The sequence below is a fragment of the Mus pahari genome, chromosome 6 (genome assembly GCF_900095145.1).
Source record: "Mus pahari chromosome 6, PAHARI_EIJ_v1.1, whole genome shotgun sequence".
Lineage (NCBI taxonomy): Eukaryota > Metazoa > Chordata > Mammalia > Rodentia > Muridae > Mus > Mus pahari.
The window spans coordinates 49,548,375-49,563,244 of record NC_034595.1 but is presented as its reverse complement, the minus strand read 5'-3'; the positions used below and the strand labels follow the sequence as shown (position 1 = coordinate 49,563,244).

The 14,870-nt window shown below is 39.2% G+C and overlaps 1 protein-coding gene across 3 annotated transcripts in view; it reads right to left on the bottom strand.

Annotated features, from left to right (window-relative positions):
- Positions 1 to 14,870, bottom strand: part of Patj (PATJ crumbs cell polarity complex component) — a 312,739-nt gene that overhangs the window by 226,741 nt on the left and 71,128 nt on the right. For all 3 annotated transcript variants that reach the window (XM_021200048.2, XM_029539757.1, XM_029539756.1), the window contains exon 17: positions 12,830 to 12,964. In XM_021200048.2, coding sequence (XP_021055707.1) covers positions 12,830 to 12,964 — 135 coding nt within the window. The remainder of the gene's footprint in view (positions 1 to 12,829; positions 12,965 to 14,870) is intronic.

The window sequence follows — 14,870 nt, the reverse complement described above, 5'->3', positions numbered from 1 at the left end:
AGAAAAAAAAAAAAAAAGGAAAAAAAAAAAAAAAAAAAAAAAAAAGAAAGCCGTTTACAACCCAGCAACCAAGGAAGCCAAGGCTATGGCATAATTACAGTGCATGTGGTGCTTTCTTCTACACTTGATGGAGGTGGGAGAAGTACATCTGAGAGACAATTGTACAGGATACATACATACAGTATCTTCTGCACAATAAGAATGTAGTATTTCATAAGGGGTTATTCTAAACAAAAAACAAACAAACCAAACTAAGAGCCAAACAGTAACTTCATGTAAAATGTCAATTTTATTAATTAAACTAAAGAATATTAACTTAAGATTCTACCTCTTTTAATGGTTAAATAAAATTTCAAAAGAATATCCCAAGGAATTTGCCAAAATAAGGGGCATAGGAAGAAAATACTAAGTTTAAAAGTTAGACAGCTGACTATTTCACTTTGGAGGCATACAAATGGAAGCATCTAGGACAGGAAATGGCAAAGACGAGGTACTACTGAGCTGTGCAAGACTTCAGGACAGGTCCATGAACATGTAGCAGTTCTGGCACACACCTAGTATAAATTGTGATTTTTTTCCACTGGGAACACAAGCCACTTGAAAAGTAGGAATCTGAGGTTTTATAATGGAGAAAGGAAAAGGATAGAAGAGACAAAGATGACAGCCAACTCACCCTCCAGTACAGGGTGAGTGTGGACTGTAAGTCATAGTTCTGAGCCCCAGCTTGATCCAACAGTTGCTTAAGTGACTTGATTTCTGCTGAGTCAGTTTCCTCAAATGTGAAATGAGCAATTGGAAGGATCCACAAGCTGTCTCCTCCCTCACTTTAAATCCTATACCTCAATGACAGCATTGAGGATAATTTATACAAGACACTCACACACACACACACACACACACACACACACACACACACACACACACACCAAAACAGGTTCAAGGTCAGCTTGATTACATGAAGAGATCTAGACCAGTCTGAGTTTAATACTCTTAGCAAGATACCTGTACTGCATTAACACTTAATGCTATAGTCACAAAATGTGTTATTTACTACATTTACACTTTAACTAATGATTTTTCTTTAAAACTCATAGACAGTCTACTGATCAATCATCTTTGCCAAACTTCCTGAGTATTCTGCCACTCAAGATAGTCAGCAAACAAAATATAGAAGACATATACCCTCCTGCACTAAACTAATCTTAAAATTATTGTTTTATTCTTTGACATTAAAATACAATTGCATCATTTCTCCTTTCCCTCTTTGCCCTCTAGCCCCTCCCATATTAACCTCCTCCCTTGCTTTCTTAAATTCATGAACTTTAAATTTTAGTTGTTGATTCATATTTACATTCATTCTCATTCATTCATTCAGTCAGTCTGTCTGTCTGTTTTCCTTAGTTTCTTTCTTAGTTCCTGTATTTCTTTCTTTAAGGCTGGTGCTCCAACAGTGTTCTCACTTCTGTGTTAGGATGTCTTGTATCATCCTTGTTTAGGTCTTGTTTAGGCAGTCACAAACCAATCTTAAAATGCCTCTTTCTTCCTACTTGCCATTTTAAGAGAGTAATTAAAAGGTAGAGACTGTAATTGGTGACAGATCTGAAATTAAGTGATTGTTGACTGCTCAACCCTAAAGGGGAAATCTATATCAACTGCCATCCCTTCTAGGCTTAGGGAACACTGTGGGAGACAGAGCAGAAAAGAGATGGGAGGTGCTGTGTAATGCTGTCTCCTGAACATGACACACTGTTACACTCAGGAACTCACAGCAGCTGTGGTCACCTGCACAGGATCAAGCCATTTAAAATTCCAGTTGGAAAGCGGAATGCACACTGGGTGCTAGATGAGGGGCTTTGGTAATTAATACCTACTGGGGAAAGGAGAGCTAAGTTTTTCGTAGATTAAGGACAGACAGTTGCCCATGTTTTAGTGGATAGTTCTAAACCAATGTGTGTGGGCACCCTAATTCTACTCAAAGAGTTACTAAAGATAAAAAAGAAATACAGGAGGACAAGGTGTCCAGGGAGGAGGAATGGTGAGTGTTAGCATCCAAGATACATTGTAAATGTGTGAAATTGTCAAAGAATAAACTGAACAGTATCTTTTATTAAATGGGCTACCAAGATGGCTAAACAGGCAATGCTGCCAAGTCTAATGATTTTAATTCAATACCTAGGAGCCACCTGGAAGTAAAAGTTATCCTCTGACCTAAACACACAGACACAGAGACAGACAGACACACACAGACAGACAGACAGACAGACAGACAGAAAAACACACATACACACACACACATTATGGTATACATATATGTGCATGCAGATATAGAAAAAAGAAACAAATACATTCAAAGAAAAATAAATAAACATATAAATAAAAATTTAAAAGTGTGAAACCCCACTTCAAAGTACCTTAGTTGTTCTAAAAATAACTGGACTGGTTCTGGTTTAAGAGAAAGAAATTTAATTAGATATGTCAAAAGAGCTTCTTCTGATCTGACCAATTTACTTTTAGGCAAGAAAAATACATTCTAGTGACTAGAAGGTAATGAGGAAGTGGTTATAATGAATAAGGAGCATACATGTTCTGACTCTAATCTCATGTTTACTACACTAGCAAACCAACTGCCACAATGCTACCGTGTTCAAAGTGTGTGTCCTACTCAAGACTGATGAACGGGTACAGTCTCTAGTTCCCCGTGTCTTATTGCTCCCTGAATTCTGTTCGGTATTGGGAACAGACTTTTCTGTGCATCATTCACAGACGAAGTCAGTTCCTGAACAGCAAAGCAAGCACAGTTAAAGGTCAGCAGACAAGACGTTGGCAGAGAAACTTACAAAAGTCCAATGTTTACGTTTACCTACAAGCATAGACCATGGCTATAAAGTCCAGCACCTCAAACATGCTGAGCCAGCACGCCATCCCAGCAGTGTGCCTAGCTTAAATGGCTAATTAACCCTCGTCCCACAGGAATGTCCTGCAGTCTCTTGAAGAGGATTACTTTCTCTTAGTTCCTTCCCCTTTTCTCAGTTATATTGATTGGATATTAATAGGCCTTTTAGTTGTTTCATCTTTTGAAATGTTTATTTCATGCTGTAATTATTCATACATTCAACACTCAGTCACTCCTTGACCAGAACTTCTGCTGGCTGAATTGGGGGTGGGAGTTGGGGAGCAGGGAGATGGGGGAAGCAAATAAAAGCAAAGCAAGGCAATATGCTCATCTGAAAGGATGTGCCCACCATCTAGCTGAAACGTATGGGGTTCCGTCAGGAAGACAGTGTACTCAAGTACAACTAAAAACACAGTTGAAATGCAGATATTCTTAGTAATACTGAACCGTGCTTTTTTTTTTTTTTTTTTTTTGGTTTTTCGAGACAGGGTTTCTCTGTATAGCCCTGGCTGTCCTGGAACTCAATTTGTAGATCAGGCCGGCCTCGAACTCAGAAATCGCCTGCCTCTGCCTCCCAAGTGCTGGGATTAAAGGCGTGCGCCACCACGCCTGGCTTGAACCGTGCATTTTTAAATGTAGAAAGTGAACTTATAAATAAGAAATAGCCTAGTATTTTCAGAGGAAAAAAAAAAAACCCACAGTAGTTGAAATGCTATGTTGCATGGGAAGTATAGACATGTAAAACCTTCTTAAAAATCTCTCAAGCAAGGCCTATGTTAGTTTGGAAAGAACTGTTTCCAGTTCCTGAATGGGGCTCTACCCAAAGATGCAGCTCTCTCTTCAGCACTTTGGGAGAGGTACAAGACAGTCACAAATCAATAAACAGACATACATATATACTCAGTAAAAAATCTTTTTTAGAGCCGGGCGTGGTGGCACATGCCTTTAATCCCAGCACTTGGGAGTCAGAGGCAGGCAGATTTCTGAGTTCAAGGCCAGCCTGGTCTACAAAGTGAGTTCCAGGATAGCCAGGGCTACACAGAGAAACCCTGTCTCAAAAAACCAAAATCTTTTTTTAAAAAAAATGGCTAAATTTTGGAATTTATTCTACTTTTCTAACCTAATTACTTTCAATTTAAACACAAATACTATATGAGTGATATTACCCAAGTTGTTTTTTTTTTAAGATTTATATTTCTTGTCTCAAATAGAGTTAACATCAGATATTTTAGAGCTGTCAAGTATGAACTCAGATACTGCATGCATAGCACCCAGGAAGCCCACAGTATTCATGTTATGAACACTGCTGCCCTTACAAATCTGAGAAGGACCTGAGGAGATACCAATTTCTACAAACTTATTCCTTCACCTCCAACTGAGCACACTTAACCTAGGCCAACTGTGCTAGTATTTGCTAAACCATGAGTCATATCACATGAAAAGTTAGAGCTGGTCTGTGTTCTCTGGATAGGCACACAAAAGAGGCTTACCACAGCACAGCACCCTCGGCCCTCAGTCTCCCAGCAAACAGGCCATCTGTGGCTAGGAAGCTACCTGACGAGCACAGTGGCTCCGACAAGGACACTGAAGCCATTCATTCTACAGTGCGCTTTTGTTTGCAAGCCTTGACAGGTTGATGATATACAGCACACAGCTTGTGCCCAATAAAAACTTTTAAATTAAACATGAAAAAGGCCAAGGAGTTACACTGGACACCTCAAAGTCAAATATACATGTTTTATGCTCTGGTAACAGAAAATATCACATCTCTGAAGAGCTTGGGCCAGGTTGGAGGGATAAATCCTAGTGACCAGGAGCTTTGAGAACAATATGAAAAAAGTGTGCACAACACTACTAGGCATGCTTCTCTAGGAAGATAAACTAAACTAGCCACAAATACCTCCTCCCTTTCAGTTGATTGATGAGTTGGAAAAAAATTGTTTCTGTCTAAATACAGTGCTTCCACCCGTCCTCACCACAGACTTGAGAACTCAGCTCCACCGCTTCCAAGTCAGTCATGGCTGAACCACCACTTCCTAGTCATGCAGTCGTGGCTGAACCACCAGTTCATGTCTTACAATACCTGCATGTTAGTTTGTGTCAATCATGAAGCACTCTTGAGGAAGGGCTATGATTTCCATCTAGTAGTCTGGTCCTCACCGGACAGCAGTGGAGTGAGAACTGAAACAGCCTTGACTAGAGGTGTGAGAGACTTGTGATGAGCTGCCTCAAAAGACTGAGTTTGTTCTTTAGAACCAAAACCTTTCTGAAGTCATCATTCTGGTTTACTGTGTAGGAGTCCAGGGAAGACCTACTAACTCACTGGAATATATAAACAATGCATCACACACATAATTACAAGGTACTATACAGAAAATGGAAAGCACCTTGTGCCAGTGATTTAGCTCTCTGAGTTCATTTAACAAACACTAACTGGCAGTTTGTCCACTTCTACAATACTTACCAAAGCTAATACAACCAGCAAATCCCTTCAGGCTCCTCTCCTTAGAGTCTACTAGGGTGAAGCCAAACTGACATGACCATATTTGTTAAAGGGAAAATTATCCCACAGGAAAGCTGAGTCAGGTGACCGGCACATGTTGCACACGGCTATTCTCTTTTGTCCCCATTAGACCAATAAGATTTCTTTCCAAACTCATATTCCAAATGTATGAAATTCTGGCAAAATTCAGTATCAAACCTGGCTTAAGGTCTTTGAGTCCTCATGCTAACTTCATCTCGAGCAGCTGCCTTACTCAGGTAAACTACTGATCAGTGCTCTCTGGATTTCAAACTGATCCACAGTCTCTTTGATCTCTTCTTATTCTGACCTGCTGCACTGAGGGCTTTGGAGGTTGGTCATCATCCTGAACACAGTACAAACTCAGATGTGAGGATCAAGCTCCCTCTACTTAGCCACTCCACAGGCTTGAAAGGGGGTGCATAAGTCATGAGAAGATTCTCCTGCAGGCACAGTCAACCAATGGCATGAACACATTTGCCAAATGAAGCAGCATAAGATGACAAAGGACGTAGAGCTTTACCACAGTGGCAAAGAAAGCAAGTCCCCTGAGGAAGAAACCTTTAGTCCCATTGGCACTAGAGCTCACAGTACCTTGATGTTCATAAAATAAATGTAGCGAGGCATCAGGGAAGGCAAAAGTAGGCTTTGTCAGTTCCCCCAAGTCCTTTAAGCAAATGGTGACCTTCAAAAGCGGTTGTGTGTTTTGGGCAATAGCAAGCTACATACATGCCTTGTGTGCAGAGATGCCAGGTGCCAACAGTTTCCTTAAAGCTTGCCCAAGCATCACAATGAAACTATCTAACTTGTCATATACCAATGACCTCTACATTTTATACTTTAGAAAAAAGGAGAGTTTGCAACTGACTTATTTATGTTATTACTACGTAGTGAAATTATGTCACTATTTTTCCAATCTGTAAGCTAGGTCCTGTACACTTACCTAGAATGACCATAAAGATGTTAAGCTTCTATGAACTACTAAGACTATCAACTGACAGCAGTATTCACTCAAATTGTCAATTCACTTGACAAAAAGCAAAGTTCTAGCATGTCACTTCATTTCAGAGCTCAACTCTTGATGAAGAAGATTCAGATTGGTGGAAGAATTAGGAATAAATAGACTGATGCACACTGATACCAGAGTGAATATTAATACTCTACTCTCTTAGCTACAAAAGACAATAAATTACCGCTAAAATTGCAGTTTAAACAAAATTGATAGTTATATATTGCTATCACTTAGTCCTTTCACATCATGGAAAACCATTAATTTCATGAATTACACACCTGCTTATATTTTCCAGGAGAATCATCTGAATAAAGAAATGGTTCCACATAAGATGTCAATTGTAAGTCATCTCAACTCTTGTGTCTCAAAATGGTGTTCCAGCAATTTGGTAAAAATGTATCAAAACTGAAAATGTACTTTCTCCCAAGGGTAGCATGCTCTTTTCTGGAAACTTGTCACAAGCTTGTCACTTGTCCCAGTTTTATAAAAGACTATGGCAACAATCCACTACGGTCTCATTTAGCCTGTACCACGTGGGTACAGGAAGCTAGCTGAATAAATTATTGTCTATCAACAATAATGTATTATGTAGTCATTAAAAAGAACTAGGCAGCTCAATAAATACTAAAGTGAAAGAAGATGTAATTGGCTACAAAAAGCAAAGTACTTAGCATATGTATGATATATCTCACTTAAGTGTCAAAATGTAAAATTTATATAACAAGAAAACTATTATTTATATAATGCTCTGTTTATAAAACACATCTTAGTGGAAAGACATGAAATACAATGGATTTTCCTGGAAGAGTCATGTGTGACTGTCACAAAAGGCCTGGATGTGCTTTTGAATTTTTATATGATGTACATATATCATCAACTTTAAAAACATTTTAATGTGCTCAAAAATCCAAAGATACTTTTAAGTTATAAATGAAATTGATATACCCCTTCCTTTAAGCTTTAAAAGTCTGTGTAAAGAGAATTGGGGAGCTGTACATGTAGCACAGTGGTAAGAAGCCTGCCTGGCACACTTAAGGCTCTGGGTCTTTCTCTCCTGGACTGCAAACCAAACAGAACAATGGATACTCTGAGTTAAGGGACAAATTTGTGCATAAAGTCCTCACAGATCCAAAGGCAAATTGCTCCGGGCTCAGCAGCAGCTTCTGCTCACTCTGTCTGTTTTCACAACTCAGTTCATGACAACTGCTTCCTCAGGAAAACTATCTGCACTTGCTGTTTAAGGTCGTCATCTGCCTATGGCCTTTCACAGGCTTGCAGCATTGCGACTATATTCACATGTGATTCGACCCCACAACAGCATTATCTGTCTATGGCCTTCCAACATTCTCGCAGCAGGGCTGACATCCTTATGTGACTCAGCTCTCACTGAGACAACTCAAAGTCTTTCCAGAATACCTGCTTTGGCCAAGATTGAGTCATTCAAGAGGGAGAAAAATGAAGAATAGGATGTAGGTGGGGGGAGAATTATTGGTTAATAAATGTTCCCTTCTAAATCACTGAAATTTAAAAGTACCAAGGATGGCAACGTCATGGCTAATGTCAAACATTTTCAGTGAATTATAATCATGAGGGGTTATTCAAAGTTCAGCATAAATCAAAACACCAGAAAATATCCACTTGCATCGTTTAAATTTATAGGGTCAACTGAAGGTAAAATCCATATAGTTCAATCTTTGCAAGCTTTTTGGTAGAAATCAGAAGTTACAGACTCTCAGGCTAACAAACTGCTTGATTAAGAGATGTTAACCCATAAAAACAAGCTTCCAAACTAGAAGTCATTTTCTTCTGTAGCACCAGCTCTTACATACTGCAGAAAGACATACTGCACTAACTAATTCTTAATAATTATTCCATTTTCATAGAGCAATACAATGAGAATTCTATTTAGCAGCTTACTCTTTTAAAAAAATTTTCCAATGAGAAAAACAGTAATATTTACTATAAGGATGTCCTATTTTTAAAAATGCATGCAAAATCCTCATAAAAAAATAACATCATACTATATTTAAAAGCAATGGGATATCAGACCAATTGCTTGAGTTCAAATTTCCCTTCTTCTGTATTGCTATTGTACAAACTTGGACTTAACACCTAACTTATCTGTCCCTCAGTCTCCTTGTTAAATGGGGATTACATGGTTCTTGTGAGAAATCTATAAGCTAATACATGTAAAACAGAGGCTATCACATAGTTAATAATAATTGGCACCTACTACTACTGCTATATTTGTATTAGTGCTGATATAAATGAGTATTAATGATATTCCATGGAATTAATATTCAAAGGAATGGTGAGTTTACATATTAAAAAGGTAGAGGAACAAAGCTAAGACAACTAAAGCACAAACCAGAACCCGCACTTACAGACTAAAGATGCTGCAAAGAATGCAGCCAGAACCAGAAAACAGGCAGTGGGCAAAGTGCCAGCTATACAAGCCTGGCTTAACAGCCTGCCCAGGATAGAATGGACAGGAAAGGCGAACCGATTCCAGAAAGGTCTCCTCTGGCCTCCACACACACCTCCACACCTGGGATCATGCTCTCATGTGTGAGTGCACATGCACACACATGTACACACATAACAAAAAATAATGTTAAAAATTTGTAAACTTATGGACAAATTTCCCAGGTGCTCTGATGTTTTGAGAAAGAGCTGATCGTCAAACTTTAATGCACTGTTCTCCACCACTCAATCTTACAAGCTATGGAGGTTCACATGCTAAACACCCAGAACAGGATTTTAGTCAGACTTTGTGGGGAACAGACTTGACCTTAGTTCATATCACAGACAACAAAAGCTTTATCCTCAAATCTAACCTGTATTCTAATTACTGTTTTCGCTTTTTCCTTGTCCCAATCTAGTGTCAAATGTATGGCCATGAGCTCCCACATTCACTCTTTGTACTCCATGTCAGACCCCACTCCTTCATTTCAGAGCAGGCTCCCAGCTTTCTTACACTGTCAATGTCCATCAATACCAGGACGGCCAACGCTGAGACAGCCACCCACCCCATCATCCCAGGGTCAATTCACTTCATCTGTTCACTCATTCTTTCCTAAGATGCAGCTATATTGTGTAAAAATTAAACTTTGGAGCACTAATTCTCAAGGTGACTCACATATGGCTCTCTGGAAGTGACTGCATGATATAATATGATCTCATGGTTAAATTCCAACTCCATTAAACAACGGTATCTGCTCATTAATTTTCCTAACCTACTATATAGCTAAAATTTATATAGTCTGAACACACTGCCGTGTATCAATAACTGTTGTGTTGATTTTATAAACTGAGCGATGGTTAACAGTAGATGTTCTTTCCTTTACAGAATCCATATGGTCTTTTGCATGTGACATCACTATACCCGTCCCAGAGAACTTACATCAAGGAGACAGATGTACACATTTTTCAGTTCTTGGGACAGAGGAAAATTTATTAACTAGAAAAATTAACTGAAATTAATACTCAAAAGGAAAGATACAACCTCTTCAACAAGGCTAATGTAGGTCCTTATCACATAGAAACCATCCCTCGTTCCTAAGACGAGAAAGTGCTCCAGTGTTCCTACAGTACTACTTAGTGTAGACATGCTAAACCTGGGAGGGCCAGATCTCCCTTGGTCTTTTTCAGTAACCTAAGAAGTTTACACAAACACATCAGATATGGAAGTCCCAGGAGCGTGGCCTCTAAGAGCATCTGCTACTCTTCTACGTAATTTTGTAAAAACTATTTTTCAAACTTAGAAATGTTTGCCTGATTATAAGGGTCATACAATTAAATAAATTACTGAACTTACCATAAATCAAATTTTAAACTGCATTTCCCTTTTATCTGAAGGCTTTGATGGGATATGGTTTTTCATACCCCTAACAAATGATACCTATATACTGTACCCAACTGTGAGAGCTCTTAGCATCTTACTGAGGGAAAATACCCAGCATAAAAGCGAGTGTTTTCCTTCCAAAGTGGGGCTATAGAAGACATGAGCTGATCCATTTTACCTGAATTAAAGTAACATTAGGAAATTAAGAAGCCTCTTATCAGTTCTCCAAAACACACAAAGACAGAAGAACTTTCTAGTACTATTTTTTGCAGCCGAGTTACATCATACACCCTGAATAGAAATCAGTGTCTGTTCAGACAGTGTGAGGAGGTGCAGGAAAAACAAACAAACAAACAAAACTAGATGTTTATCAATGACAATATTCAAAACAGAAAACAACAGAATCCAAAATGCATACGTGTGAGAAAACAATCCACACTAGAACAACCGTTTTTAGAAGTACCGAGCTCAGAACTGGCAGCGATTTTCTGCCAACTAGGAAGAAAACTGAGAGGTTCACAAGTTTTCCTTTTTTTTAGAATGCTATCAAGCTCAGAAACATTTTTATGCTTTAAGATGTATAACACTAAAAACAGGAAGTCTGGGCTGAGAGTATAGCTCAGGGCTGTAACTGTTGGTTAGCTGTCTGAGTTACACACCCCTTAGCAGTGAAAATAGACAAATCAATAACTACTTATAGCCTGCAGTTGTTCTAAGAAATCAACAATAAAATATATTTATCAATTAACAATGAAAATACACAGAGATCTCTGAAATAGTGAAAACTAGCTAGCCATCAAAATCACATTAAAAACGTGTTTGCAAATTCAACCTCAAAATGGAAATGGTTAACAAATTCACACTGGCATTTATTCATTTAACCCCAGTGAATTTTGGCTGACCTAAATTTTACTGATTCTTTTATTGGTTACCTATTAGGGGATAGGTGGCACTTCTAAAGTATAGTATAGGGAACCAAGAGTTCTTACGAGAATCTTACAATTAGATACTTCCTGTTGCCACCATTTCCCAAAATGCTCATTTCAAATCAACAACTCATATAATTCAATAATACTCTAAAAGGAAGTTCTAAGAGCAGAGGCCTAGCTGGCCCAGAAATATGCCAGCAAAAATATAATTTAAATCTTACATAATGTTCTAAGTATTTTTCTTGTACTCTATTCTCTATTGCATTATTATATTAAACAGTGATTTCAGACACTGGAGAGATGCTTCAGCAGTTAAGAGCACTTGTTATTCTTGCAAAAATTCTAAGTTTACTTCCTAACACCCACACATCATCTCACAACTCTCTGGAACTCCAGTTCTGGGGGACCAAATGCCACCTTCTTACCTCTGCAGCTACCAGGAACATGTACTGTGCACACAGACCATGACAGCAAAGCATTTGTAACCATAAAATACATGTTTAAAAGAAAAGAGTGAGAGTAGCAAGCTGGCTCAGGGGTAAAGGCACTAGGGGCCAAGTCTGCTGCCTGAGCTCTATCTTCAACAAGACCTAATGGAAAAGAGACCTGACTCCCGCGAGTTGCCTTCTGAACTCCAGAGGTTCTAAGGCATGTGCATACATGCATGCCCACACCATTAATTCAATGAATCAATGAGTGGATGAATGAATATAAATAAACCTGGTTTTATATAATTTTGCATTTTATGTGCTTTCACAGAGTACATCTTGCTGTATTGATATTGTGTTTAGGTTACACTAAAGTGTGCTCCTTAATAGTAAAGGGACTTGTCCTAGCCTTAATTTCCTTCAGGGATCACAGGTTCAGTGCAGGACAGTAGGTGGTAAGTTGCTATAAAATAAAGGTATCCTACTGTGTGCTCCAGTGCTCCCAACCCTGTATCAGTAACCTTACTTCTGTCAGAACTGGAGCCATAATAAATATTTAACTACAAAGGTGTTATGCACCATCAGCAGATCGTTCCACCAAGAATATTTCTATTAAGTTCATTAAAACTGGCAGGTAAGCAAAGCCATAGACATCTTCATATGACAGGAAGGACACACAGAAGAGCGGGGATGTTGCTCACGTGAACAGGTTTCTTCCCGTTTGCTTCTGCTTTAGGAGACACGGTCTCCTACACGACCCAGATTGGCACTGAAATACAAACTAGCCTTGGACTTACTCTCCTCCTGCCTCAGCTTCCCAGTTTCCTTTTGGAACTTACTGTGAAAATGGAGATGGTTATATAATTTATCCACAGAAACAACCTAGGTGAATGCTCTAAATGAGTATATTTCACAGTACATGAAAGATATTTCAATAGTGCTGGGCCCATTTTTTACAGCTCACCAAGTTCCAGTCTCTAAAAGCATCAAGTTTATCACTGTCACCTGCTGCTTCATGGCCTTATTCACTAAGAGCTACCAGCCTTAAAGAAAACAACAGAATGGGTAATACCCCTCCTTTTGCTTGAATTTGGTGAATGCTGTAAACAATTACTAGTTCATGAAAGGCCAGCATAAACCAACAGTCAAAAACAAACAAAGCCATAATATAAACCAAACCCAGTCCCAGCAGGCCTCAATACCTGATAATCCAGAATGCTGAATCCTAAGCCTTTGCAGTCTTTCACCAGCTCCACAGTCTTGACTTCAGGAGACCACAGGGCTAATTCTCCATCATCATCATCATCTTCAGTGTTGACATCTACACTGTGGTCAACCTGAAAGAGCAAGGACGGTAAATGCTGGAGCCACTGTCCTTTCTGTTCTAAAAAGTACTCAGTTTCTTTTCAAACTGGGAAGTGTCTTTGGCATGCGTAGTTAGCTTTTGCTCTTTGTAGAGGGGCATGCACTGGGTACTCACACTCAAGGTCAAAGCTCCATAAAACATCCAGACAGTCACAACTGCAGAGCTCTCATGCATTTCTCAAATGGTTTAATCCAAGTGTTAACACTGACCTCTTATACTTCAATGAGCTCTGTCATCCCATTAGAAGCATAAAAGGAAAAATAGGTAATTTAAATAAAAACGTAAACTTCATGCAAAGTAGAGGCACAGAGACATTTTAAAAGCAATACTATAATCCTAATTTTAGTCAGAGACAGAGAGAATAGTCAGGGCTCAAGGAAACCAGTCCAGAAGATTCCAGGGAAGTTTTACTAGGAAAGAACAAGAAGAGGGAAGGGGAAGAGGAGGTGGCACTTGCTGGCTGGGGCAGCAGAGGTGTGGCAGTGTTAGCATCAGCCACCACCACCAACACTCCCTGAGCGAGCACTGGGGAATTCTCCAAGTAGGAACAGGGAAAACCTGGCCTTAGAGGAGTGAGTTGGTTCGAATGCCCAGCATACAGGTTCCCACACCCCGACATCCCTCTCTCCCAGACTCCTGGTCCTTTTAGAACCCAGGGAAGCTAAATGAGGCAGATCTACCACAGCAGACATTTCTAGCCCAGTACTGTTTTCCTCCAGTTAATGCTTCCAAAGTACTTTATTCTTCCACAGCCTAAACAATTACGTTTTTTGAAGCAGTCTTATTCAGTAGTTCAGGCTAGCTTGGAACTCACTATGTAGCCCAGGCTGACCTCAAATTTACAGCAATTCTGTCTCAGTCTCCTGAGTATTGGAATTACAGGCGTGAGCCACATATATGGCTAAACAACAGCTTTTCAAAGCAAAGATTGACACTCTCAGTAAATAAAATGAAAATGTATCATTCCTACAAACAGAACTGAGAGACTGGTATAGGAAAATCACTTAACAGCACCAATGGGAGGGCTCTATATTGGGAAGAGTAAAAAGCAACTTTCAAAATGAGAATAGATAAAACTATTGTTGCTTATCTATGGAACACCCACTACACAGTGGATGGAACCTAAACACAGGAACAATTTTTTGGTTCTTGACTGACCAAACCTGAAGTAAGGGAATAGTCCCCATTGCTAATCTCCACACATTTCACCTTAATGTGAGGAATTATTTTTTATTATTTAAAAAACATTACTTTTTTACATGTGGACACACATGATGCAGCCTATGAGTGGAGATTGGAGAACAACTCAGTTAAGTCCGTTTCCTCCTTCTACTTTCCATGTTTTCCAGAACTGAAACCTGTCAAGCCATCTCCCAACCTGGGAAAGGATACTTAGACAAAGAGAACACTGCTATCTTCCAGTAAAATGTTCCAAAGGCTAGTATGATTGGGATAGCATGGGTGTATACTCACTGACCAATGAGAATTAGAACTGTTGCAATGTCACCTAACCAGAGAGTTTAACAACATAAAGACAGGGCCGGAGCGATGCGCTAGCAATTAAGAGTACTTTCTGCTCTTTTAGATCCAAGATCAGTTCCCAGCACCGCCACTGGGTAGCTCACACCCACCTGTAACTCCAGCACAGGTGGATCTAACACCCTCTTTTGACCTTGAAGGGCACACACTCAGCATACATTCACAAAGGCACACATATATACACATAAAGAAACAAAATTAAAAAAAAATACAAGATTTTATCAGGATAAATGAAAAACAGAGAAGACTTGAAAGAACCAACAATTTAAGAGCACACATATAACCACAAAGCACAAGCATACAGAGATTTCATGGCACCCTGTGTGCACAGTCTGCAC